We start from the raw sequence: 27,588 nt of genomic DNA on the forward strand, positions 1-27,588 counted from the left end.
AATGTTATATAATCACATTAAATAAACAAGGTTATGCTGATAATTTTTTCATCAAAACCTGATGTTCACCCTACACATCAGATATGGAATGCTCCACATTCATATCATAGCCCCGAAACCAGGTAAACTAAGTCTGGATTCTTCCTGAGAGAGAAGAAATCTTTTAGTGACAGCATCAGTATTCCAACACAACATTTATTTCATATTCTTCCACTTTCCATAAGTAAAACTAAGGCCTTACAAAGAACTGTGGTAAGCTGAGCAATAACCTTCCAAAGATGTTCATGCCCTTATCCTGAACACATACATGAATCTGGCAACGGGACTTTGCAGATATGATCATGGTATTGACTTCAACTGGGGAGATTATCTCGGTAGACCCAGTCTAATACTACACATCCTTAAAATCAAAGAACTTTCTCTGGCTGGAATAAGAGAGATGCAATAGAAGAGAAGGCAGAAGAGGTTCAAAGCATGAAAGGGACACAATCTATTGTTGTCAACTTTGAAGATGAAGGAGACCATAATCTAGGGAATTTGGGCAGCCCCAGAAGCTGAGCATAACCTCCAGCCTATAATAAGCAAGGAGATGGAGGCCTCAGACCTACGATCACATGGAACTGGATTCGGGCAAAAACCTAAATGAGACTAGGAGCAGATTCATCCCTGGAGACTCCAGAAAACAATGCAGTCCTGCCAACAGCTTGATTTCAACCTTGGGAGACTCAGAGAAACCAGCCAAGTGTACCAGACTTCCGACCTGCAGAACCGTGAGATAATATATGAGTATTCTTTCAAGCCACTAAATGTGTAATAATTTGCTATGGCAGCAATAGAAAACTAGCATAAGAACCAGCTAATATGTGATGATCAAATGTTTAAGTCTTCACCCCAACCAAAGTTATGATAAATGAGGCCAGTGGTAGCAACAGAATAGTGGTTACTAGTATTTACTCAGTGCTTATCCCAAGCCAGGCATGGGGGTAAGTATTTTATATACTCTGTATCTTTTATAGCTCCTGGATAGGCTCTTTTGTCTTTAAGTGTTTAAGCAGAAAGAGACAACATGGCCTAGATGTGGAGTTAGTCTGGTTTCTACATGGGCAATGCTCAAGAAAGTTGCATCTTATCAACATCTCTCAAAAGGGAAGAGGTTATTACCAACGGCCACATAAAAAGTCAGCTTTGACTTCCTTTCTCCATGGCAATGACTTTCAGAAACTTATCTTCAATTTTTATCAATACTTCTTATGTGAGGGAGCTAAGCAAATTGGAACTGTGTCCCATAGGGAGTTTCTAATTCTGTAGTAGAAAGATTGGCTTCTAGGTCTAGGACAATTTCTCTTATTCTGTCTCCCTTTTTTATTGACATGCTTTACATAACCAACTCATTTTTCAGGATTCCCACTTGTTATATAAATGAGTTTTATTATCATTATCCTTATTAAAATAATAACTAATACATATCCTTGATTTCTAAAAAATGGTAACTTCCCAGTTGTTCCCTCTGAGCAGTGGTACTGCAGACCAAGATGGCAGAGGGGAAAGAGGCTGAGACCCTTTTCTGTTTCATTGTGTATGTTTTATTGTTTCATTTATTCATGTAACAAAAATCTTTAGGATAATTTCTTAAAAGTAGAGTTGCTGAGTCAGAGGCATAGGTGTTTAGATGATTACCATATACCAAGAGACTACATTAAGTGATATTGAGAACCAGATTTGAGAACTGTTCTCCCACACTTTTCCCCCCACACTAAGGTTATTACACTTTTAAATCATTGCCAATAGAATTGGCAATACAATACTATTAATAATAATTATACTAACAGCGGTCATTACTATCTCAGGAGTGATGGTGGACATTTTTGTTGAGCTTATCACCTTTAATCTTTAAAACAATCATATGAGTATATAAAATTTATATCCTGACTTCCTAAGTGAGGAAAATGAGGCTCAGAGAGAATAAGGAACTTGCTTGGTGTTGCACATCTAGTAAGAGCACATAATCTAGGCAGCTTGACTCAGAGAAAGAGCTCTAACCTGTGCTTTGGTTATGAGAGAAACTGGGATTTGTGTACATTGGCATTTATATTTATTTTGTGTGCAATGCACTTTAGAATCCTTTGAATATTTTTCAATTGGTTTGTTCATTTTTGTTCTTAAATGTTAGTAAGTTTTTTTGTGTGTATTAAAGAAATTGGTCCTTTTCCATATTAGTTGCAAGATTTTTCTTAATATTTGAGTTGTTTTAAATATTCTTTGTAGATGTTTTTATTTCTTATATGGTCAAATTTTTCAAATATTTACATGTTTCCTAGATTTTAATTTACACTAAGAAAAATCTCCACAACTCAAAAAGTATGTAACTTCACCAATATTTTCTGATAATTCTAAGAATTCAATTTTTTTATCTTTAATCCATATGGAATTTAGTTTTTAGAAGAGGAAGATATGAATTCCTAAATATTCCCTAAGTGATTAATCAAATGCTTTGACATTATTAATTGAATGATTTCTATCTTCTCATAATTAAAAATACCATCTTTGTTATAAACTAAGTTCTCAAATACATATGGGTCTATTTCTGATTTTTAAAAATATTTTGTTTCATTCATACATGTTTCTAGAATATTTTTAATGATTACATTCAAACTGTCAAAAAATAGCATTAGTTTTTATATCTAGTAGTATGCAAATATATGTAGAAAAAAACTGAAAATGAAGTAAAAAAAAATCTTTTAAATCTATAAAACTGAAGAGAGAAGGTCTCAATTATGAACTTGGTTAGTACCTATTGACAAGGCACAAGCATCTTATTTATTGGTAGAGCTGCTCAAGTATTCTCTTTCATTAAAATGAACACATATACATATGCACACAAACATAAAATATGAAATAATCAGACAAACAACATCCATTATTTTCAGGTATAAAATAAGCAGAAGTTTGAGCTCCTGGCTTCTGAATCTTTCAATACTATTTTACTAAAATAATGAAAACAGCAATGAAGGATTTCTCCATTATTAAAATTTGAAAAAGAGAAACACAGTTTATTATTTAATGAAGTACTAGAAATAATACGACAGTGGAGGGAGGAATGAAAAAAAAATAAGAAAATGAAAAAAAGAAAGAAGAGAGCCAGCATATTATCATGACAAAAAATCAAGCGATTTTAGTTTCAGGTGTTCAAAAATAGACTCTCTCATGGAAAACTGATATTACTGCTCCTCATACAACAAAGCACAGAAATGCGAATAGACTTCTCAATAAAGAGTTATTGAGTTGAGGCAAATTCCCAGTCTCAGAAAACCTTGATGTTTTGTTTAGAGGACTGGGTATTTGTTCTCCTGCTAATGTAGATAATCCAGAGCTAAGCAAGCTTCTTTCTTTTACTGAGCTATATTCCCAGAACCAATTCAGTAGCATCTAGAATGGTTTCTAATTCTGGGTTTAATTTCTAATCTCAGAAACCCAAGATGCATCTGATGATCTATACAAATGACATGAAAATGGAATTTAATAGGGATGAATAGCCTATCACATAGGTTAACAAATCAATTCTCTTTAATATTTGTCACTCCAGAACAAGGGAAGAAAGTTACTCATAAGTTACTCTACATGTAGCTATTTTGTGCTTTAAATATGACTAGTGTAACTGAGATACTAAATTATAAATTGTACAACATTTTAATTAAGTATAGTTTAAAGCACAAAAACTGATTATTTATTGAAAATGTTTAGGTATATTTTGAACAATATGTAGATATGAACCTACTTTTTCAATTGTAAAATCTAGGTACAGATCAAATACATCTGGAGAAAATGTAGTTTCTGAATTGAGATATGCTATAACTGAAAATAAATAAAATTTCAAAGACATGATATGAAAAAAGAAATAGGAAATATCTCAATACTTTTATAGATTAATCTTAAAATGATAGCATTTTGAATATAGTGATTTAAAATATATTATTAATTTAATTGCATCTGTTTCATTTTACTGTTTTAACCTGTCCCCTAGAAAATTTAAATTACACTTGTGTCTTACATTATTATTTCTATTGGACAGTGTTCTTCTGGATAGGTAATATTCTGGTTTCTACATTTTGGAAAAATCATTGACAAATTGAAGAATGCCAAAAATATGCCAGGCTAGAAAACAAAGACTTAAAAAAAAGTTTGTCATGTGTTGACTAACAGAAGGAATTTAGAATTTCTATGCTTGAAAGAGGCACTTTGGATTTATTATAAAATCTTTACTATCTTTGAATATGTAAAAGGCCATAATATAGAAACAATTAGACAAATATTCTGTCACATTATAAGGAAAATTGGGTCACTGGGTAGAAATCACAGAAAGAAGATCTTAGCAAGTAAAATTATTCCGAGTACATTAGGAAATGTATTCCCTTAAGGAAGAGAATGCCCACTTTCTGAGAAAAGTAACAGAAGAGGTCATCTATGCATTGAATGGAAAGCAGAATAGATTGACCTGCGAAATATCACCCAAATTATGGATGTTAAAATCTTGTTACTTTCCAACTGGTATCTATTCTTGAAAACTAATAAATTAACATGAGGTAATATTTCCAAAAATGCATTCTGAAACTAACTAATTCCCTTGGAATTACACTAATGTGTAATATGAACAAGTATTCTCTAGTTAAAAAGTCTGAGAAATATTAGATAACACAAATTTAAACAGTATTTTTTAATTTAATTGAAAGACTTAGAATCTTTAATATTTTAATGCACACAATGAATCTCCAAAATGGCAATAGTCAGAGTTTTCAAAATTTATTTGGTCACAGACCACATTTTTCACAATGTCCTGAGATTAGTGAATGGGAAACATTCTTTAAAACTGCATATACGCGCACACATATATTGAATAAATATATAACATTTACTTTGTAAAACAGTTGACTAGAAAACAAAATTTGAATTTTTGACTCTTTTATTCATTTATTCACCCATTTATTCATTTATTCCTTCATTCAGCAAACATTAAGCATATATTATATTCTCAGGATCATACTAAATTCAAAGATGTTTGCCTTCAAGGTACTGTCTGATGAGAAGGTAGGCTTGTAAAGAGATGACAGTAGAGCATGAGATGCACTATAATGGAACTGAGTGATAGGTAAAGACATAAATAGGCAGAGACCCAATTGCATGTAAAAGCCAAGGAGCCCTCTGCAGGGGAGCTGCTGCACTGGGACACAGGACAGCCCTGTGCCTGCTGCTTCTAAATGCTTTTACTTTCCTTTTTCATATATGCCTTTGAAAGTATTACCCAATGGTCTAGGTTCATGGCAAATTCCATTTCCCTCCTAGAACCTTTGTCCACATCCTCAACTATACGCGATCTCTCCAATTAACTTTGTGCCAATTTTACATCAACTGCTTTCCTCTGTTGTGTAGACTGGCTCTCTTGCCACCATACATGAGGGTAGGAGTGACTTTTTATCTACTTTGATGTCTCTTCTGGGACACTCCAACAGAGCATAGTGCTTTGCTCTTACTAGGCAGTCAGAAAACATTTGTCCAATTTGGAAAACAAAACAAAGCAAAAGATCCCTACATAGACTCACTGAGGGAAAAGAGAAGCTACAGCAAAGTTATCATAATAAATTTTTGGTCTCATGACCAAAGATCATACTCCTCTTTTGTCATCACAAATCCTACAGTGGGCAATGCTAGAAAAATTATTTCCTTTGATGTGACAGAGATTAGTACAAACTAATTAAAAAATGGTTATATATGTGGCCTTTTGTGGTTATTACATTCTTTCAAAAATGTTACACTAATTGACAGCTATTTTTTAAACTAAAAATCTATTTGCTACCATGTAAAATGGAAATATGCGAATTATCTAGTTAAACATATCTCTGTACAGCACCCTACCAGATGATTCAGGCCACATGATGATAATTATCTAGAAGTGGTTACGAGCCCAGACTTTGGAGTCAGACAAATATAGATTTAAATCTTGGTTCTGCACATTCTAACTGCGGGACCATGAAAAATTAGTTAACTTTTCTAAATCCCTATTTCTTCAAATGCTGAAAGGGGATAACAATCGCTACATGACAGGGTTGTTGAAAGGATAAATGGGAATGTTTATAAATCACTTACCATAATGCCTGGCACATGGAATATGCCAGATAAATGATAACTGCTAGTATTGCTAGTTGTGAGGAATAATTGCTGGAATAATTACACAGTCTCTGTTTGCTTTATTCCATATAGACAGACCTTTCTGTGTGAGGAAAATTTATATAACTAAGAGAGCTAACAATGGAGAATGTATAGAAAGAAGGAAAAAACTCTAGAAGGAGGGTACTGTGTATAGTATAGCCTGGTGTTAAAAATCTAGGTTTAGTCCTGAACCTTCTATTAATTAGTTCTATGTTTCTACATCAGTTTCCACAGCTATGAATGGAAGGAATATTGATCTCATAAGATAGAGCCTGTCGACGGCATTAAATTAGATGAGATAATTTATCTGAAGGTCTTAGCACAGAGTCAGAAACATGGTGGATACTCAATAAGTATTAGTTGTTAATGGAAGAGTTGAGCAAGACAATCTCAAGGATAAAATGCCTACATTGAAGAAAGGAAAAGGAAATCGCTCTCTTGGATCATATGCCTTTTCACATCATCCTTTAAAAATTACACATGAAAAAGTCATTCCAGCTCACAGTATAGATTATTCAAAATACGGTTAAATATTGTTATGACATTCATTGCCTGTAGACTAAGCAAGATATGGGGGCATGAGGGAATAAGGTGAAGGAAAGGGGCTCTTTGGGTTTTTCAAAGCATCACTGGAAGCTTTATCCTCCTCTGCTTGGGATGAAAATCCCTGCAGCCACATATCCCAGAGATTCTAATATTTTCTGAGACTCCACTGTGCCTTTATATTTTAATACCCTGACATCTGGAATCCTAAAAGTCTAATGTTTAACCATAAATATCTGCTGAGATTAAAGAGCTATATACTGAGTTTCAATCTTTGGGGTCTATAATTGCTTGGGAAAAGAGAATGGTATTTCCCCCTCTAGCTAGAAGAAAAAGACCTCTGCAAGCACAGATATTGGCAGACAAATTTTCTAAAAACCATTTTCTCTCTCCATTCTGTCCTTTCATTTTCTCCCGCCCTCTCCTTTCTCCCATTTTATAATACCATCTTGCTGTCATTTCCAGGACAAATGGGAAGAAAGAGAAGCCTAGGAAGCTTAAAGAAAGGACACATTTCAAGATCTAGCAACAAAGAGTCAAGAAAATGCTAGCCACTCTGTCTGTTAAGCAGCTGAGCCTTCCTCTCCACATTACTTGAGCTTTCCCATTATTCAGTTAGAAACCACTTCATCATTCTATGAGCTGACAGTCAAATGCCAGCTTTATTTTCTTTTTTATCCACCTAATCTTTTATTTTTGATTTGAGGCCAGTCACTTTTAAGGTCTCCACAATGGTTTATAACTTTCCTTCTCAAGAGGCATCTAAGAAGTAACACAATTTGAAAAATGTTTCTTACCCTCTCATAGTAAAGAATGAGAAACTCTCACCTACCCTGAAGGTATATTTGGTCAGAAATCCTAGTCAGATCACAGCACTTTGCTGGGAATGATGTCAAAAGGAAAGTAGGAAAAGCTTATCATGAATTTAGGTTTTGAGTATAATGACTCAATGTAGAATTAAAAAAAAAATAAACTTAGCATTGTACCCACTTTTATCCAGTGATGCATTATTATGAAAGTGATAGCTTGAGATCACTCAACTGATTTCAACATTAGGAAAAATAATCTATATTTTTAAAAAGTTTTGATATATTCGTATGTTTTGAAGACATAATTTAGACTGTAAATACTCCTCTATTATTTTAGTTGTTATTCTTTTCCCTTTTAGAAATATATCCAGTATATATATAAGAAAGTATGTTTGTGTCTACTGGTCTTTGGCACAGAGAGATAGTCTTGATTTTTCATGAGAAATTGAAACTGTCCAGTTTTTAAATGAAAAATATTGCCTTCTTAACATATTTACTTCAAAAGGAGCATGTAACTCTATAGTAGTCTAGCATAGCATTTTCAAACCTTCACACAGCAGAATCACTTGGGGAGAGTGTGTGTGTGTGTGTGCGTGTGGGGGGGTGTGTATGTTTAAACACAAAGGCCAATGCCTCGCACGCATCTATTGATTCAAAATCCTCTCAACATATAAATAAATGTTTAATGTCCTAGGTGATTCAAATGAAAAGCCAGCTTTGGAGCCACCATCCTAAGTCCATCAAATGTACCTCCTAAGCTGAAGAAATTTTGGTAGGAGAACAGGGTTTTTGTGTTCTGTTCTGTTTTAAAATTTCCAATCGTTTTAGGACCAATACTTTTAGAAATACAGTATAACTTATCAGACAAATTAAGCTATACAAAATAAAAGCCCAAATTTTATTTATTAGATTCAACAGACATAAAATTACTCTGTCATATGCTATGTTTCTAAATGATAAATTTCTGTAGTTATCTCATTGTGCAAGCGTTTATGGGCCAGCTCAGGCCAGCGAACCACTCATGGAATAGTGCATCTTAAGTCCCCATTATCGTCAGTGTCCTAACTACACTGCCTGCTCTCAGTTTTGTTCCCACCCATTATCCATTTACTCCACAGCAGCATGTATGATCTTTTCAGAAAATGAATAAAATCGTGTCACTACCCTTCTTAAAACCCTCCAAAACCATCTTATTAAATTACCGTGGCCTATACAGAAGCTGGATCTTGGCTTGCTTCTGCCACTACCGTTCTCATTCGCTACACAACAGTCCCACTGGTCTTTGCATCTACCTCTCAGACACACCAGGCCATTCTTGTCTCACAGTCCCTGCTATGGCTGGTCCCCGGGGAAGGTTCCTCCCCCTGCTCAGAGCAGTGACTCCTTGCTCCTCATTCAGGTCTCACTGGAGATGTAACTCTATTTCAAATAGCAACTTCCTTACACACACACACACACACACACACACACACACACACACACACACACTCAAACTACCTCTCTAGCCCCAAACCCGACTTTATTTTCTTCATAATTCTCATTGTTATTGGAATATTTTTATTTGTGCATATACACATATATCTTACACATGTGTATATACATACACACATATCATATAAAGGTTTCTACTGGAACATAAGTTTAATAGAAGTAGAAACATCATCTTCTTTCAACTATAGTTTCTATCCCTGGAAAGGAGCTGATAGACTGTAGGTGGTCAAAATGCATCCACTGAATGAATGCAACTGCCAGCTTTAGCACTTAGCACACTAAAGGTGTTTAAGGAATGCTAGCTTCCATTTTATTTCCCGTCTACTGTCTTTGTCATGTCTGAGAAAATGTGGAATATTATTGAAACTGAAGCTCTGATTTTTTTCAGTCTTCCCCCAACACCAGAGTTCCACACGTAGAAACTGGTCTGAGGGGTGTTGCCATCCATTAGCGGTCTGGGACAGATGGAAATGGGTTAGAAGCAACTGGAAAGCTTTAATATCCATCTAGTCTTACCTAAATGGGATATTAATTTAAAGACTTTGTTTTCCTACATAATTTTAGACTTTTAGATTATCAGATGTCTCCATAATCAAAGTAAATCCTTTTCAGAATAAAATGCAAATTGTTCTTTGAGGATCTCCTGCATGAGATTAGCTGCTTTGCCCTCTTTTGCCATGCATGTTTCAAAGTTGGCTGCCAAGGTAAACTTACAGATAAGTACAAAACAAAATTAACAGCTTATATTTCCCCTGGCTACATACCCTGCATTACACAGATAAAAAAAAAAAAAAATCTACTGGCACAGTATACCTCGTAGTTGATCCACATGGATAATTTTTGCTTCTAATACCAAAGTATATGACAATATGCCAGGACCCGTGCATATCCATATGAGTGGGTAGTTTTGCATGTGAACTTATATGTGCAAATGAAATGTTTTTTTTTTTTCAAATTAAAAATAAACCTCAAAGGCAATGAACTCCAAACTGTTTGTTAATGAAATTGAGAAAGGACACAAGAGTGATTTAAACTCTGCCGTTTAGAATAAACGTGAGAGTTGGTTCCAGTGATCTCTATTTTCATTCTGCTGCACTGCTCTCTCACTGTTCTATAGAAGATAATAGATTCTTGTCTCAAAGAGGAAAAATACAAAAAAGACATCTAGTCTCTTAAGATTAAATTTGTCCTTTTCTCATCCACCAGATATGAACAGGAATTAGCAAGTAGCATAGAAGAGAATAGTTTAAAAAATAAAAAGGAACATGAATTAGGGAAAGAGGGATCCATTCATATTTAGGAAGTCAAAGAAAAACACTGCAATTCTGTCAGCACCCGGAAGGCACCATTTACTATGTGCTGTCTCCTTCGCTGAAAGAGGACACAGATTGTATTTTTAGTACAGTAAACAGTAGATTCTACTGCAGGAATCCTTGCCATTGGTATCTACAGCAACCTCATTTGAAATGTTAAAAAGCTTTAAAACATCAGGAATTTAAGGCAGTCAGGCATATATACCTCCCCATATACATCCAGTCACACATACAAACTCATTATTGTCCACAAATTGATAATAAATGATATGTAACAGTATAATCCCTGACAGCGTTTACCACTGAATCATGTTTCACAGCCAAGACAGAGGGTGATGAAAATAAAATATACAGTAATGCAACCATGAGCAAGAGCATGTTTGTGTCTAAACAGTATATTTATTTACACCACATGGTAAGTAACCACTCAGGAGTTCATCAAAAGAACATCACTATTCACACATGGAAGATTTGACATATTTTAGAACTCCTGTTTGTAACAGACATTTTCAGTGCTACACCCATGTGTTTTTGGCACTCACTTTCGCAAAGCAAAGACTGCTACTACAAAACCTACAGCTCCCTTCGGAGAAAGGTTTTTCCTGACCACAGGAGAGAAAACAATTGCCCTGTGTTCAGGAAAAGTCAAGGGGCTGGAGAGGTAATGTCCTCAGTAGTATTCCTCTGTCAGAGATGAAAAGGGATTTGAAGTTTAAATACTTTAGCTTCTTCATGGCTTAGCTGGGATAATTTGGGGTAATGTTCCCACGGTCTCCTGAAGTTCCCCACCAGACCTGAGCTCCAGCTTTCCATAGCCATAACTGGTTTGATAACACAAACTTTACTGGCTGTATTCCTATCCCTGTCTCACTTCCCCACTTCTCTACTTCCCTGAGTTCACCATCTCTCTCTCTCTCTCTCTCTCTCTCTCTCTCTCTCTCTCACACACACACACACACACACACACACACACACACACACACACACAAACTACTTGGAATCTAAAAGCTGTATCAGGGTCTGCTTTTGGAGCAACCCAATTAAGACAATATCCTTAGCCCTTATTCTTTCGTGAAATATAATTTTTCAGTAAATACCCTGGGACATGTATCCCCTGTTACTAATTCCACAGAAACGTGATCCTCACCAAAAACCACAAGTTTAGAAAAGCCTCGCAATTATTCATGTGTTTGTTTTAAAGTATAAGGCTGTGTTCTCTATAGCATAAACACCTATAACAATGGAAGATTCTTAAACAGAAAGCTAATTAAGTAGATTTAGCAGTAAATGGGAGATTAGTTGCCTAACTTTTTTTATCTTTTATTACTCTGCACATATTTTCTCAATATATACTTTTCCCTGTACTTCATTCTTCTGTGCAAAAATATATTTGGTGGTTATATTCGACAGATGTAACCGACATATCAAAATGAATATTTACTCTGCATATTCCATGCACTCAGCACTGACTTTTTAAAACCTATACTGTAATCTCCACAGCTTGTCTCTATTACAAAGATAATCTTTCAAACTATGAAAAAATTTGAGAGAAATCTGAAAAGTATTGAGGCATGAAATTGTATGGTAATTAAAAGACTTACGTAAAACTTCTCTAAATGACAAATGCCATAAAGTAGTAGTAGTTCAAATGGAAAAAAATGGAAACAAGTAAAAAGATATCCAAAAACTTCTCGATTCCAGGATTCCACATTATAGATAAATCCTTAAACCAATGACCTGAAGGCCTTTATTTCTTCTGTACATTCTTGAATGGTTTAGAGCAAAGAGCATTAATAATCTTGGTTATCAATTATTTATTCATTTGATCAGTTCATCAATTAATATGTGTTAAGCATTCCCCAAATTAATATGTGTTAAGCATTCCCCAAATATATAACAGTAAACAGAACAAAATTCTTGCCTTCATCAAATTTGCACCCTAAACTGGTAAATGGTAACTCAACAAGTAAGGAAATACATTTATAATATAATTTCAAGTACTGCAACTCTGACAAAAAAATAAGCAGATGTAGCAGGGCTAGAGAATAGTGGAGGAATATTTATTTTTGTTTTGTGGTCAAGGATGGCTTCTCTGAGGAGTTAACATTTGAACAGAAGTGAGGACAGAATTTTTCTGGCAGAATAAATAGCCAATGCAAAGGACCTGAAGCAGGGATAAGCTTACTGTATAAAAATAAAAATAAGACAATAATGAGTAAGTAAAAAGGGTATCACAGAAGATGAAGTGAGAGAAGTAGTCAGGAACCAGATACTACAAGACTTATAAGCTTGTAGTTTGGATTTTATTCTGAGGGGATAGAAAGTCATTGGAAAGTCAGAAAGATCACTCTGGCTATCACTGAAAAATAGACTATAGGGTACAGGAGTGGAAGAAAGAAGTTCTGTTAGAAGACTATTCCTTTGTCAGATGAAGATGATGATGGTTAGAAGTGGGAGAATTTGGGTTAGGAAAAAGAAGAATAAATTATCACTCTTATATATGTTTTTAACTTAAATAACCTCATGGATGATGGTACTAATTATTGAGGTAGAGTCGGCTAGGCAAGAAGCAGGTTGTGGATGGGGACAGAGATCAAGAATTTCATTTGGGGTATGTAGAGTCTGAGATGCCAATTATATTTCCAAGTGGAGTCAGTTGGATATAACAGACCAAAGTTCAGGGTTGAGTCAGGCTACAGATATAAGTTGGAAGTCATCAGCATTAAATGATATTTCAACCTTGAATGTGGGAGTAAGATTGGGGAGAGAATAAAATAGATCTGAGGACATACTCCTGGGACATTTATACATTCAGAACTTAAAAAGGGAAAGATAGACTAAAAGAGAAAGCTGAAGAATCAATCATTGAAGTAGGAAGAAAGCTGGGGAAATTCTTTAGATTTACTTGTAGCAAGTTCTACCTGAACTCAAATTAAAACTCAGACTCTCATTGTTTGTGGAAGTAGGACAGTGATCTCTCTAGGGGTCCAGTTATAAAAAAATGATAGCTAAATGAGCTTTGGTTGTATAAGGAAGGAGAAAAAGGAATTTTGATGACAGCCCCTGCCCCAGGGAACAATTAGAAGATGAAGAAAATGAAGGCAAACTGCATGCCATGTACTCTGCCTCCCTCTCCGGATGCAGCCCTTTAGTCCTTATGGATGAGAAAGATTAGTTAGAAGCCAGAGGACCTGATTCCAGGGCTGACAATGTGAAACGCTGAGCGCCAAGAGGGCTGCTTCAGGCCCAAGTTAGCGAGAGTACTGTTCTCTTTACCTGGACACAGAGCTGGTGCTGAGAGTCTGTACTTCTGACATAGACACAGACAATCTCATGGCGGCCACAGGAGTGATCATGACATTTCTTAATCACTCAAAATTCCTATGATAAAGGTGAGCTGAGTAGTGTGTTGGCACAAACTTCAATGCTAGAACTCAATTCCTCTCTAGAATGTTTTGTCCTCACTAGACAACACAGCCCAAACAGCTCCTTGGCATGCATGTTCCCTCTAATGGAGGCATCGAGTTTCAATATAACTGACCTGTGTTGAAGAAGGATCCAGTCCATTCAGCCTCAGTTTTAGGAAATACCGAAACTGGTGAAGGTAAACCCAGGGCTCTGCCATCTAGATCCTTAAAGAGAAATTTTCTTGGACTTTCACAATCTGATTCAGGGCAAACCAGTGCTTCTAAATCTTTCCTATGAGGATAGATACAGAGTAACTCTCATTTCATGATAAACAACAAAAAGAAAACATATTGGTATTACTGATCTGATGAAAACTAAATTCCACATGATTTTATTATTAATGTGCTACAGAAATATGAAATAAAACTATATAGAAAATGTTATTTCCTAGTTATATTGTTAAAAAGCAAGACAGTAGTATTATTAACCAAAGATTCTAGCTATACAATATTTACATAGAGCGCTAATTTTCAAAAAAGCAAGATACAGTAACGCCTAATTCTAATATCTACTGAAAATAATGTAATCTCTTCTTTGTGGAACTTTGGAGAATTGTAGTATTCTAATGTTATCAATATAAACATCAATTATATTTGTACTATATTCAAACAAGAGAAAAAGAGATATTATCATTTAACAAATATCCATTGAAAACCTACTATTTACAGACTGAGGAATATATACATGGTTTCTATGCTCTTAGAATTTAGAGTCGGGCAGGGTATGTAAACAAGCAATAGGCAATTATAACATTGAATTATAGCCAATTTATTTGATTTCCCTGGTCTAATACTTTTAGGTACCATTAGTAATAATATTAAATATTTACTGCATGCCAAGCATGTGTTCAGTATTACTAATACAAGGAATCAGATGCTAATAACATTTAGCTTCATAACTATTTCATTCTATAGGTAAGACATGAACATAAAGTTGGACAGTAGAAAAAAAATGACAGGAGAACCCAAATTGCACACCTAATAATGTTTAAGTCCCAAGAGTGGCTTGGGGATGGGCATCTTAAAGAGAATGGTGCTGGACCAAACACATAAACTTTCCAATTAGGATGATTTTTTAAAAATACTTTTCTTCCAACTTAAGTTTTCTCCAATGTTATGAGGAAGAAAAAGTAGCCCAATCTCCCTGCTCCTGACCTTCTCACTACTTTTTATGGGAAAAATAATGCCTTAAATAGTTTTCAGATTCTTGGACAAAACTCTCAGATCATATTTCAAGAATAGTAGTCACACCTGGTCTGAGTGCCGATATCTGTCTAAGCCACATCACTGAATTCAGGGATTCCTGACAGTAGACATGATCTCCTTCTCCCCACTAGTCCCTGCACAAGCGCGCTCAATCTTCCTTCCAAAGACTAGTGACATCATACTTTATAGAAGATTCAAGAATTAGAGTCCATTTTTTCCAGTGATTGAAAACATTCCAAAGAAATGTCTCTTTCAAAAACAAAACAATAAAACAATATTGATAAAACTTTCACTCCACTACTTCTGCCCCTTTTATTAGTCAAAGGCTGAGCCCATAGTCAAGAGAGAGAAATAACCTCTTCCTCTTTAGTGAAAGAGATTGCAAAAGTCATATATCAAAGCACTTGAACATAGGAAGGGTAAAGAATTGGGGCCATTCAATTGATCTATCATAACTTTCCAGGACTTACTTCTATTTCCACTGATTTTATTCTTTTTAAAGACGCATTGAAGGATTTGAAGAATTGCCAAATACTTCATAGATATGGCTTATTATAAATACTAAAACTGGTACCTGCTTGGTAAAGGGGGAAAGTAGAACTTGTTTTTATCTTTGATCTTTAGCATCTTGGTCCTCTCTGCTGTTATGGGATGAATGATTCCAGTGTTCTCTGCAGTGGGCAGAATGCAGATATCTAGGTCGTCACTATAGCAACTCTTCACAAAACTAGAAAAGGTGACACCTGAAAAAAAAATTTTAAAGATATCATAATGTTAGATCATGTTAACTACCAACCACAAATATAGACAACACAACTAAATACCCTTTTATTAATGTATGCCCAGGATTCATTTTAAACTATTTGGGGTAATTCCAGGAGTTTACATAAATATCGACTTAAAATATCTGTAATTCTTCAAGATACAGACATTGTTCATAAAATCTAACGCATTAATGTCTTAAGAGCAATACTTTTTATCAAAGATTTAATTGAGATCCAATGAAGTGTGAATACATTAGTCCAAAAGAGGTCTGATAGAAGATTAACTGCATAGGTTGTGGTATAACAGATTTTATTCCTCGTTGCCCCACCAACTACTAAACCTCAATGAGGAACAATTTCTGCATCTAAATTTCCTCCTTTGTATAACAGGAAAAAAAAATACCTAAGAGAATTGCCATATAATCAAATTAAATAATTGATGTGAAAGCTCTTCAACATGTACAAAGCAGTAACTTTTTAACAGAATCACTCACTGTCACTATAAGCCATCATTGTGATTATTAATATATAGCAGTTGGTCAATTGGATACCAAGCACTGGATTACACTGTACCTTTTTATTGATATAATCTCAGAATAGAGTTCTATGCACAGATGTATGAAACTACATTGTTTGGATAAGCCCAAACAACTTACCTTGAAGTTTCATGATTCCTGAAATTGCATGGCCATTTCTCACTTTGTGCCATGGTTCCTGAGGCCACCGATTTGGTTCTGAGGTGAATATAGGCCACAGTATACCAACTCGACCCCCTCTTGGGTTAGAAGGAGCTCGGTCTGTTAAGGTCAAGTTGGCAGAGCAAGGCTTAACCCTATCTTGAATGCAGTCAAAAGAGGAGCTAGTGGCCACAATGACTGAGTTCCTAAGCACAATCTGCACATTTTCAATGGAACTCTGTTGAACAGAAGATACATATACTATCACCAAAAGACCAATAATGTTGTCCACCAGAGTGATGTTCTCTATCTCTACGCTGTTCTCCACATGCAGCATGGCACCATAGTCAAAGTTCTTGAAAGCCAAAAAGCCAGAGATACTAGTACAGTTGCCAAGTTCACTTTCCTTATACAGATGAAGGCCATGAAGGCTTGAGTGGGCCACATTGTCAGACCAAAGGGCTTCAAGAGAGGAACACCTCTGGCCTAGGATGTGAAAACCAAGTCTCTCTGATCCTGCCACAATGTTGCCACGGAGTTTGATGTCCTTTGCCTGGTTCACTTTGATTCCTGCCACCCAATCCGTGGACCATGCTGGCTGTGTCATCAGAACCACAAGGTTATTGGAGAGAGAATAGGCCTGACCCTCCAGATCCATGCCATGGCCAGTTGTGTTAAACACTATGTTGTCTTTTAAAGTGATCCCATGACTGGACATTGCATGAATGCCCCCTCCACAGCTTTGGTGCAGAGTAGAAGATATTATCCAGGATCCTGCTGACACATTAGTGAGTTCAATGGATGAAAATAATGGTGACCCGAAGTTTTGAATTTCTACATTTATAAGTTGAAGAACACCTGCAAACAAAATGCATATCATCAGGTACTTTTTTCTTCTCCACAAAAGGCAAAGGATGGTTCATTTATGGGTACCAAAATAATCAGATTTTTCATTAAAATGTAATTGCTTATTCTCAGCATCAGGATGTTTCATTCCAGTGATTATCATTAACAAAATATGAATCTTTAGTATATCACATTAATGTCTAAACAGGTTTCATGTGCAATCTGGAGAGTCTGGTGATATGATGGGGAGGGAGGAAAGAAAAAATAAAAAAAAAGAGATGGGCATTAAAGATAGGCACAGTGAGCTTAAAGATGCTATGCATTTGTCTGCAGAGATAAGTCAAGGAACTAGATAAGAATGAAGGGATAAATATGGATTCCTGGGCACTCACCTCTCTGTATCTCAATGACCTCATGTGAAATGGCCATAACCATCGCTACAAGATACTATATGAAGGAATATAATGGCCAACTCTATAAAAACATTTTAAGCATTTCTTAAGAATATAAGTGGAAAATTTACTTTTGCCCAATTTATATCAAGAAACATGACATTCTTTACATGCTTCTTGATTTAAGAAATGGTAGGAACAATAATGCATTTTAAAATCATTTTAAAGACCATATAAAATTTCTTCTGTACTTTTATCTTAGTCACACTATATTGTTTTATTTTCACAATAATTAAATTTGCTATATTTTTTATGTCAAATGAGGTTAGTGAATTATTTAGTCTTATCGGCAATTTTATTTGGACCATTTTAAACAGATATTGTTAAAACATGGCATAAAATATATCACTAGATTTATTTAAAAATATGAGTACAAAATATGTGTGTACTCTTAGTAAAATAGTAACATAATTATAGAAAAAAATGAGGTAAATTTATAACTACAATATATAGCTCATATAGCACTCACTATTTACTAGGTGCTATTATATTATATATATATATGAATTTATTTATCAAATATATACATAATGTATCTATATCTATATATCTATATCTCTCTATATATACACACACATATATACACACACACATATATAAATTTATATGCATATTATAAATATATATATATATTTATATATATATAAATTTCCTGCCATCAGATATAGCACGCTACTGGGAAAGAGTAATAGAAATAATTCAGGGGAAAAAAATTCAAGTGGTCATTAAATCATCCACAATTTCAAGGCAGAGAAAATTTCACAAATTTTATACACACACACACACACACACACATATATATACATACATGTATATATATGTCATATCACTATATATCTACACACATACATATGTATATATGTGTGTATATGTGGCAGGTAATATATATATAATACATATACTATACAAACTCTCAATTTTCACAAAAATCCTATGAAGTATAATTATTATTCCCATTTTACAGATAAGAAAACTAAGTCAGAGAAGGGTTAAGTAACACACTAGGACTTGCACCTAGGCATATGCATGCAGAGGCTGTACTATTAGCCCACATGCAGGCAAACGGGGGCGAGTGGGAGACATGGTAGAACAAGAGGAGTAACTGTGCACTGAGAGTCAGGTAATAGGGCTACAGCTGCGTGAGCTGTGTGCCAATATTACTCATGTGCCCTTAGCTATGTTGTTCACAACTTTGTCTCTCACTTCTTTTCTTTTAAATTATTTTATAAAGGGTATTGCCAAAGGTAAAGTATAAAGTTATTTCTCTCATTAAAAATGGAGGTAGCTATAGTGTTTTAGTAAAAGTATTTAAAGCTCAAAGATAGTTCAGCCTAAACCCTCTACCTTCTCCATTCCCTTTTCATGGATGAGAACCTAGAATCCTTGCAAATCAGCTGCCATGAAGAACCAAATCCTTGTGAAAGAGACAAATGAAGAAAAAGACCATTTCTCTATGCCAGACAGACAGTAGGATTCCAATATATGACACTGATTGAAAAGTCACTGGTAGATGATGTGGAATGATAAAACATTGAAAGGCTATTTACTGGTGATATCACTTTGGATTTAAGTATTTCTCACCAGGAGCACACAGCTGACAGGGCTATCAAACCTATCTCTTCATAGAACTTCAGCACAAAGGACACCAAATGCTAGTGTGAGTCCACACTTAAGTTTTTTTGTTTGTTTGTTTGTTTTTTGTAGAATGGAAGGTGGTTCTAGAATTTTAGTCAAGATGATATATTAGTATTAGTCTAATTAGTAGGGTTTTTAATGTCATAATTGCAAGGTTTGTAATTCACAGTTGAAAATAGTACAAGATCTTTCTTTTCATTTGTGTGTTTATTAACCAATGACTGAAAACTAATCAATACTACACACTTGAAATGTCTTGAACATCTAAATGGAGAATTTAATGATTTTGTTCACAACTATTTTTCTATTTTTTCTCTTGAAAATCACAATTCTGAGTAGAACTTGCTGGGATGACAGGTAAGAAGGAAGAGACTGACAGAGGTCTCCAATTTAAGAGCAGGAATTGTAAGTTCTGGTCTGCTTTTCTGCACTATAATCAACCATTTAACACTCTTAGATGGCACCCTTGATGTACACCTGTAGATTCCACCTTATCCAGACTCTGGAGTATGTTACAGAAAAAATATGTAAATGTTCTTAATATAATGTGGGAACCTGAATGGATTCTGGGACAGAAAAGGGATATTGGTGGGTAAGCTGGTGCAATCTGAATAATATCTTGAGTTCAGTTAATAGTAATTCACCAAAGTCAATTTTTGGTTTTGACAAATGTACCAGAGTTATATCAGATATTAACAGTATGAGAAATTGGATATAAGGTATATAAGAACTCTCCATGTTACCTTTGTAACTTTTCTATATATCTAAAATGTTTACAAAGCTAAAAGTTTATTTAACAAGGGCTTCGGAATCAGGCTTGAATTTGAATCTTACTTCTGCCATCTTCTACCGAGATGACTTTTCTTACTCTTCAATTATTTTATTCATTCACATTTATCGAGCATTTAATATACAGCAGTAACCATATTAGGAAAACAAGGATGAAAGACTCAATCTTACCCCCAAGGAATTCAGAAGCTCATGACAGAGTTTTACAAAAATGCAGGGCAATTTCATCATAGACTCTTGTTTCCTCATCTCTGAAAATGTATCTCTCACGGGGATGTTAGAATCAACTGAGATAAAGTAGGCATGAAAACCATCATAGTTTCTGATCCATTGGAAGCATTAGTGTTGGTTTTCTTTTCTTTCCTCTGGAGATGATTTCAAAAACCGTGGATCAATCAGCGACGTCAGAGGTTTAGGATCAAATGAGTCCCACTGCTTAGTGCTCAACTATAGTAATTGGCCATCTGTCCTGTCTTTGTGACCATGCTTCAGCTTGGCTTGAAGTTTCAGTTAAAGATGCCCTGTCTTGCTCTCGCTCCCTAATTCTCTTAGGAGGGAGAGGATCCAGACTAACTTCGCAATAGTCTCATTTCTAAAAGACCAGGATTCAGCCTTTTTCTCAGTCTCCTGGAGCAGGATTTCTCAACTTTTTGGGCCAGGTAATCCTTTCCTTTGGAGGGTTCCCTATACACTGTTGGATATTTGGCATTTATCCACGAGATGCCAGAAGCCCCTAACCCCCAACTTGTAATGAGCAAAAATATCTCCAGATATAGCAAAATGTCTTTTGGGGGTTGAAGGGGAGGAGCAAAATCACTTCCTTTGAGAACTGATGGAGTGAGACCTTGTTCTATGGACCAGAAACCTAGAACTTTTGATGTAAAGTCCAAACACTGCCCTTTACCACACTAGTGAAAGAGACGTGCCAACAAAAAGTGTTCTATGTTGAATATATTTGGGAAGTAGTTAGATCAGTATTCCAGGCCTTCTCAGAACCTTACTATATTCATGTACACAGTGACATTCTAAGATGGAGCGACAGTGAAAGACTTTCCCAACATTTTTGACTAGGAAACAACCTTGGAATAAAATTTAAGGAACACATGTTTAAGAAATAATGTACCAATCAAATACTTTTGCAGTATTCCAAGAGCTAAACCTTGAAAGAAATGAAAGATTGAACTGATCCTTAAAGCAGTCTAGAATATGGAAATCATTTTTATTTAAATTTATGCTATTAATTTATAGCATGAGCCAAGGCCTGCCATCAGATATAGCATGCTACTGGGAAAGAGTAATAGAAATTCAAAAACAAGATAAAATTCAAGTGGTCATTAAATCATCTATAATTTCAAAGCAAAGGAAATTTCACATCTGCCAACGATGTTTTTTTGAGGTAAAAATGTACTTATGTTCTGATCACTAGTATATTATTTTAACTCATACTGATAATTAAGCACAGATTAGGACTGAAAATTCATAGCTTCTCAAAGCACAATGAAAAGAGTTATCTAATGTGAACATTTTGTGTTATAGTGAAAATTCTCACTGTTAGAATTTTGGAGTGTCTTAGATTAATAGGATCCAATTGGTAAAGCTTTAATAACTTAAAATTTCATTTACCTGAAAATTCTTCTCTGCTGGACTTCCTGAAGGATCCCACAAGTAGCCTCCCCTTACATGATATATCAGACTGGATTTGTATATTTCGGGTCAAAAGTCCAACCTCAGCAGCCAGACGAATATATTGGCCATCTTCCATGACGTGGGCACTTCCTGGGGCAACAGAAGTTGGGAAAGAAAAACTTTAAAAACCTATTTCACAAATCGCCAGCTGGGGACCCAGTGAACCTGCCAAATGAAAACACTCCTTTCCCTTCGGAAGTCCTACCAACGCTAAGGTGTGCTTTTCCTCGGGCATTCTCCACAAATGTCAGCTAAGAAATGAAAAGCCTGTTTACTTCACTCTCTTTGGGATCAGAGTGAGAGTGCTTGAGCAAAAATTCATTTCTCCTCAATAACCGTGGGTACTGGGACAAACTACTGGTGGAGGGCCAGCAGGGCAGACCTATCCAATAAGTGAGGTCCCCAATCTCCTTCCTTAAATCCATCGGTGTGAGACTTAGCATTTGGTTGTACATCGTCTGTGGACTTCTTTCATTAGAGTGAGGAATTCCAGACCTGAGGCAGCAACAAAACCAAAACAGCAATGTATCAGAGTAAAGGGACAAAGAGCAGCAGCGGCAGCATCCTCCTATGGTGGGTCTTAAGCTCATCCCTGCCTGAAGGAGCCTCTTCAGCAGTGGGAGCTGAAGAGCCAAGCTCCAGTTTGTGCCACTGCCCTCGGTTTGCATTGCACCTTGCATCTTACTGGCAAATATTACTTAAGATTTCTATTTTCTCAGCCACTTTTTTTTTTTCGGCTACCTTCTAAAAGAGAAATCATCAATGGAACTATGATTTAAAAATAGCTTTAGACACAGTCCCGTTGAAAATATATCAGAGACAAAAAAGGAATTCCTTAACCCCTCTATTTTCATGTTTTACTACTTATTAGTTGTATTTCCTGTTAGATCAATTAATAGACTGAACCAGGAAATTATGGTTATTTATTATTTATGCGCAATATATTTTAACTGTGTATAGTGCATAAAAATATTCAGTATTTTTTTTTTTGATAAAAAGGCTTTTGGCTTTTCTTTTTCTTGAGGGGTGGGTAGCAGTAGTAATCAATATATAAAATGAACTTTATGTCAAGAAGGACACATTCCTAAGCATGAAAAAATAAGCCATTTACAATAACTACCACATTCTAACCATTTGTGTGATTCAGTGTGCCAGGAAATGAACTGGAAACTCGTGAGGTTTATTTTGCCCTAGCCGTGAAAATGCCCAATGGATTTGAACAAGAGCCATAACCCTCCAGCTTGCTTCTAGACTTACCACTATAAATAAAAAGTTTAAAAATTCCCTCACATCAAAATATTTATTTAATTAGGCAATAAAATTAATGAAGAGGTAGAGATAAAATCTTCCAGGATGAGTCTAAGACAGCAATAAGGTGCTATCCATCCCCTCTGAATGGCGATCAGATTCAAGGCCCCAGGCGCAACATGTTCTTTCTGGCTAATTCACTTGCCTTAAACAACAGATCAAAGTCTTACCAATGTGTCGGTGTTTGAGCCGTTCATGGAACCTAACATGATGGCCCTTGACTTCTTTCACGGTGAGGACTTCTGCTTCATGAGGCTCATAAGAAGAGGAGCTAAGAACGATTTTGTCATGGGGTCGCCAATCCACTGCATCCTCTACTATAATTCTGTGAACAATATAAAGATGGTATCGAGCATGCTGGCAGTGCAACGCAGATCACCTACTTAGTCCTGAGAGAAAAGGAAATCCACTGCAACCAACAACTCTCACCAGGGAGATTGAAGGAGAAATTCCAAGTCAAGATAGAGACAAAGGCTTTTGTGAAAAGTTCAGTGCTAATGGAGTCAATCTTCTGGCTTACAATACAGGCATAGCAAAGGTATTCTGTAGCCATGAAGGAAAAGACAAAGAAACAAAAAAGAGTAAAATTTCTAGAGTTCGGTATATGCCATCTATACATGATTTCTTAAGGTGGAAATCTTCTACCTTGATTGGCAAACAGTTAAAATAATAAAAGTGTTTCAGAAGAAATCATTTCTCAAATTTCTTGAAGACCTCTAATATTATTTTCAGATAATTTCTCATCATTATATGTCATACTTTTAGGGTCAAATACAGCATGAATCTAAAAGGTAAGTATACTGGTTGTGTGACCTTGAGAAGTCACTTAACTTTTGTGAGTTTACTATCTTCATCTGAAAAATGACAATATTGTAGGGACTAACGATATACATTCCTTCAGTGTGCTATGTCCCAAGCATTGTCCTTTCACACAATTTGAAACAATGAGGGTTTTGTTCATTTTCGTTTGTCAAGACAAATTTAACTAACATTTAGTGAAATTTTTGTCAAGACTTTCACTGTTGCCTCGCTTCCCTGAGTGAATATGTCTGCTTTAATCTCCATTCATATTCATTACTAACTTTAACGGCATAAGTTTATTTTAATTACCTGACTCTTTTGTTAATGTCTACATTTTAGCAAGTTTTCAATGGATCCTCCTCTACCAGTAAATAGTCATCCAGGTAACAGGTCCATATGAAGGCCATTCAATTGTGTAAGATATATCAATTGAACAACTGGTATGGATCAGATACTATGGTAGGTGCGGAAACATTATGGTAAATAAAACATGTCATTTGCATTAAAAAAATGACAAGTTAGATTTTGACTACTAGACATTCTTAAAGATTCTACCATGTAGGTGGGGAATTCAAAGATGTTCAGTATATATAGTATTAATGCCAAAAAAGAAAGATATTAAAAGGAGTCATTTGTGGGCCTATGGTAGAATTCTGTTCTGAACGAAAAATTGTAATTAATTCAAATCTGTACATCTGAGGTTAGAAAGAGTCAAAGAGAGAGAAAAAGACTATTACCAGTTAATGCAATTGTAATGAAAGAATTTAGAGTCTTGCTTTTGTTCCTGCTTTGCAATGACATTCTAGAAAACTCACAATTACAGAATATTCAAGCTACTACTACCTTTTAAAGGTAAGGAAGCTAAGAACCAGAGGAATTAAATAACAAAACTCAAGAACAAGATTCCTGACAAAGTCCAAATACTTTCCATTAAATAATCTGTCTGATTCTTAGTTATTCAATTGCTCGATGGTATTAAAAAGAAATACTCTCATATTTTATAATGATAGCATGATAATCCATGAACTTATGAAAAGTCTATGACCCATACAGAATTCTATGCAGCCTTTAAAAAGTACACTGTAGCAGAGCATTGTATTACAAGGAATTCTGTTCAATATGTATTGGTTGAAAAAAAGCAGGATATAGAAAAATATGTACTATTTATTTATCAATAAAAATAATAGAAGCACAGAAAACAGAAGACAGAAAAGATGTTCACTGAAATTTGAGCTCACCTACAGATGCTCAGTTTATTAGTCTAAATGTTATGTTAAAAACATAATTGAACTAGGCCAATCTTTTCCATTAAGGCTTCTGAGACCTTACCAGCTCATGATCATTTATCTCTCTTCTATACTCCTGAAGCCTTGGGATTCTCTACTTCATAAGGACCATAAACAGATGGCAAAGAAGCATGGGCCTTTTCACTTCTATGTCCACATAGAAACAGTGGTAACTTCAGAAAAAACTGTGGTCCCAGAATCAAGAACCTAGATAGCGCTGCTGGTCAAGTATCAGTTTCCTTAAATTCCGACATCTACTCTTTCCACTCACAATCTCCCACCCTTATAGTTACCCTTCAACCATTTAAAAAAATCCTAATTTAAGAACTGCTCAAATCCCAACTGCATTTCATGCATCTGATTAATACTAGTAAGAGCCTCAGAGGTACAGAGGATAGGAGAGACATACTTGTTGCTCTAAACAAAACACACCTAAAACAATAAATAAGTAAAATAAATAAATAAATTAAATTAAATTAAAAGAGCTTTTTGCAACATATTAGACCTAAATGGAAAGCATATGAGAAGAGAGAAGAAACTATGAATAATCACTGCAGAAGTCTTCTCAAAGAACACTTTTAAAAAATATAAACAAAATATCAACACAGTTCCCTTTATTTTGACCATAACAATTTACCTAGTTTAGGGAAAATAGAATCTGGTCAAAAGAACGTAATGATAAAGAATGAAAAAAATCATGTATAAGTCACTCATATATAAACACCTACAATTTAAAAGAAATATTAACTAAACTTTGGGGAGATCTTAATAATAATAGCTGCATTTGACCACATGGTCAGAGTATCCAGATGCCAAAATATTTTTACTGAAGAAAAAGAGATGACCATAGGCTTCTGAACTCTACTAACACTGAGGCTTTTTGTTTAAGCTCCAGTTTAATTTTTTTCTTTTTTGATCAGTATCATTGAAATGTACTGAGGATCCTCAGACTGCATTGGGCTATGTGAGGTACTGAAGAACTATAACTATAATGATGTTAATAGTGATGATGACAACAAGAATAGCTATCATGTGTGTCAATTATTTGTCTATCTGACCTCCTTTCTCCTTCATTCCAGGAAATCTACCAGCGCTCTTCTGAGAACTGCTCTCCTTATCCACAGTAATAATTAAGTGGTCCTAGTGAGAGCGTAAGTTATAGATAGTCTCAGAAACCCTTTGCCAAAAGGTGGGTAAGGGAGCCAACTCGCCTTTGTTTGTCGAAATCCTTCCCAAGAACTTTTTTTTTTCAGTTTTAATGAGGTGTAGCTGACAAAACATTTGTGAGATATTTAGATATTTAAATGTACAGTGTGATGATTTGCTATATGTATATATTGTGAAGTTTCCCCGCATTGAGTTTATTAGCATATTTGTCACCTCACACACCATATTTACATTTTGTGTGTGTGTGAAAGAGACATTTAAGTTCTGCTCTCTACAATACAATATTATCAACTCCAATCATCTATACTTTTGAAGTCACCTAGACTTTTGAATTGAAACTAAGAGAGAGAGAGTAATTTCCTCTCTGGTGGTAAAGCTGGGAAAAGCCTGACAGCTCTGTGTTCACTTGCACCCTACAGAGTGAGGAAAATCCTCCCCAGTAGAAATGAATGGGGTTGAAACAGAAAAATTAGAAAGGTAGGGGGAGGGCCTTGTGCAGTCTCCCAAATGGATGACTTTCCCTCTCAACTAAAAATCCTGATTACCACAATAACCACCACATCTTGTGGCTTACTCTGTGCCAGAAACTGTGCTAAGCACTTTGTATTCATTAATTCATTTGATCCTAATAACTACTCTATTAGCTAGGCATTAATATTCTTATATTATAGAAAAAGAGACTGAGACCCACACAGGATAATTTACCCAAAATTACAGTTAGATAATTTCACAGTTAGAATTATTTTAGTCTGCCTATCCTCAAAGTTCAAGCTCTTTTTCATGGTAGAACACTATTTTCATTCTGCCTTTCTAACTGATATGCCTTTTCCCAGCATGGAGATAATAGCCAATCTGAGATTAGGCCCCACTAGTCCATTGAACCAGAAGGAATTACCTGCTTTTGGAGGCTGCATATGTGATCCTGAATTCCTGCCAGTAAATGAATAAGGCCATCAATTCTATATTCTAATACTTGAACTAAATTGTTATAACATAATAATGGGGTTTGAGTAATAAGAAAAATAAATTATAGTTGTTTTTTAAATTAAATTTAAGATTCTCATTTATTAGATGATGTGCCATTGAGCCAAGAGGCTCAATAAGTTCTGATTTCCAGAAAAGACACATCGACTCCATGTAGCAGGCA

General features: G+C 35.2%; 1 protein-coding gene across 11 annotated transcripts in view; it reads right to left on the reverse strand.

Annotated features, from left to right (window-relative positions):
* Nucleotides 1-27,588, reverse strand: part of PKHD1 (PKHD1 ciliary IPT domain containing fibrocystin/polyductin) — a 405,020-nt gene that overhangs the window by 88,385 nt on the left and 289,047 nt on the right. For all 11 annotated transcript variants that reach the window (XM_036218764.1, XM_036218741.1, XM_036218730.1 and 8 more), the window contains 5 exons: nucleotides 23,358-23,512; nucleotides 21,817-21,969; nucleotides 16,451-17,329; nucleotides 15,605-15,773; nucleotides 13,899-14,056 (listed from right to left, as the gene is read on the reverse strand). In XM_036218764.1, coding sequence (XP_036074657.1) covers nucleotides 13,899-14,056; nucleotides 15,605-15,773; nucleotides 16,451-17,329; nucleotides 21,817-21,969; nucleotides 23,358-23,512 — 1,514 coding nt within the window. The remainder of the gene's footprint in view (nucleotides 1-13,898; nucleotides 14,057-15,604; nucleotides 15,774-16,450; nucleotides 17,330-21,816; nucleotides 21,970-23,357; nucleotides 23,513-27,588) is intronic.

Source organism: Rousettus aegyptiacus, unplaced genomic scaffold (genome assembly GCF_014176215.1).
Source record: "Rousettus aegyptiacus isolate mRouAeg1 unplaced genomic scaffold, mRouAeg1.p scaffold_m13_p_1, whole genome shotgun sequence".
In the NCBI taxonomy this organism is placed as follows: domain Eukaryota; kingdom Metazoa; phylum Chordata; class Mammalia; order Chiroptera; family Pteropodidae; genus Rousettus; species Rousettus aegyptiacus.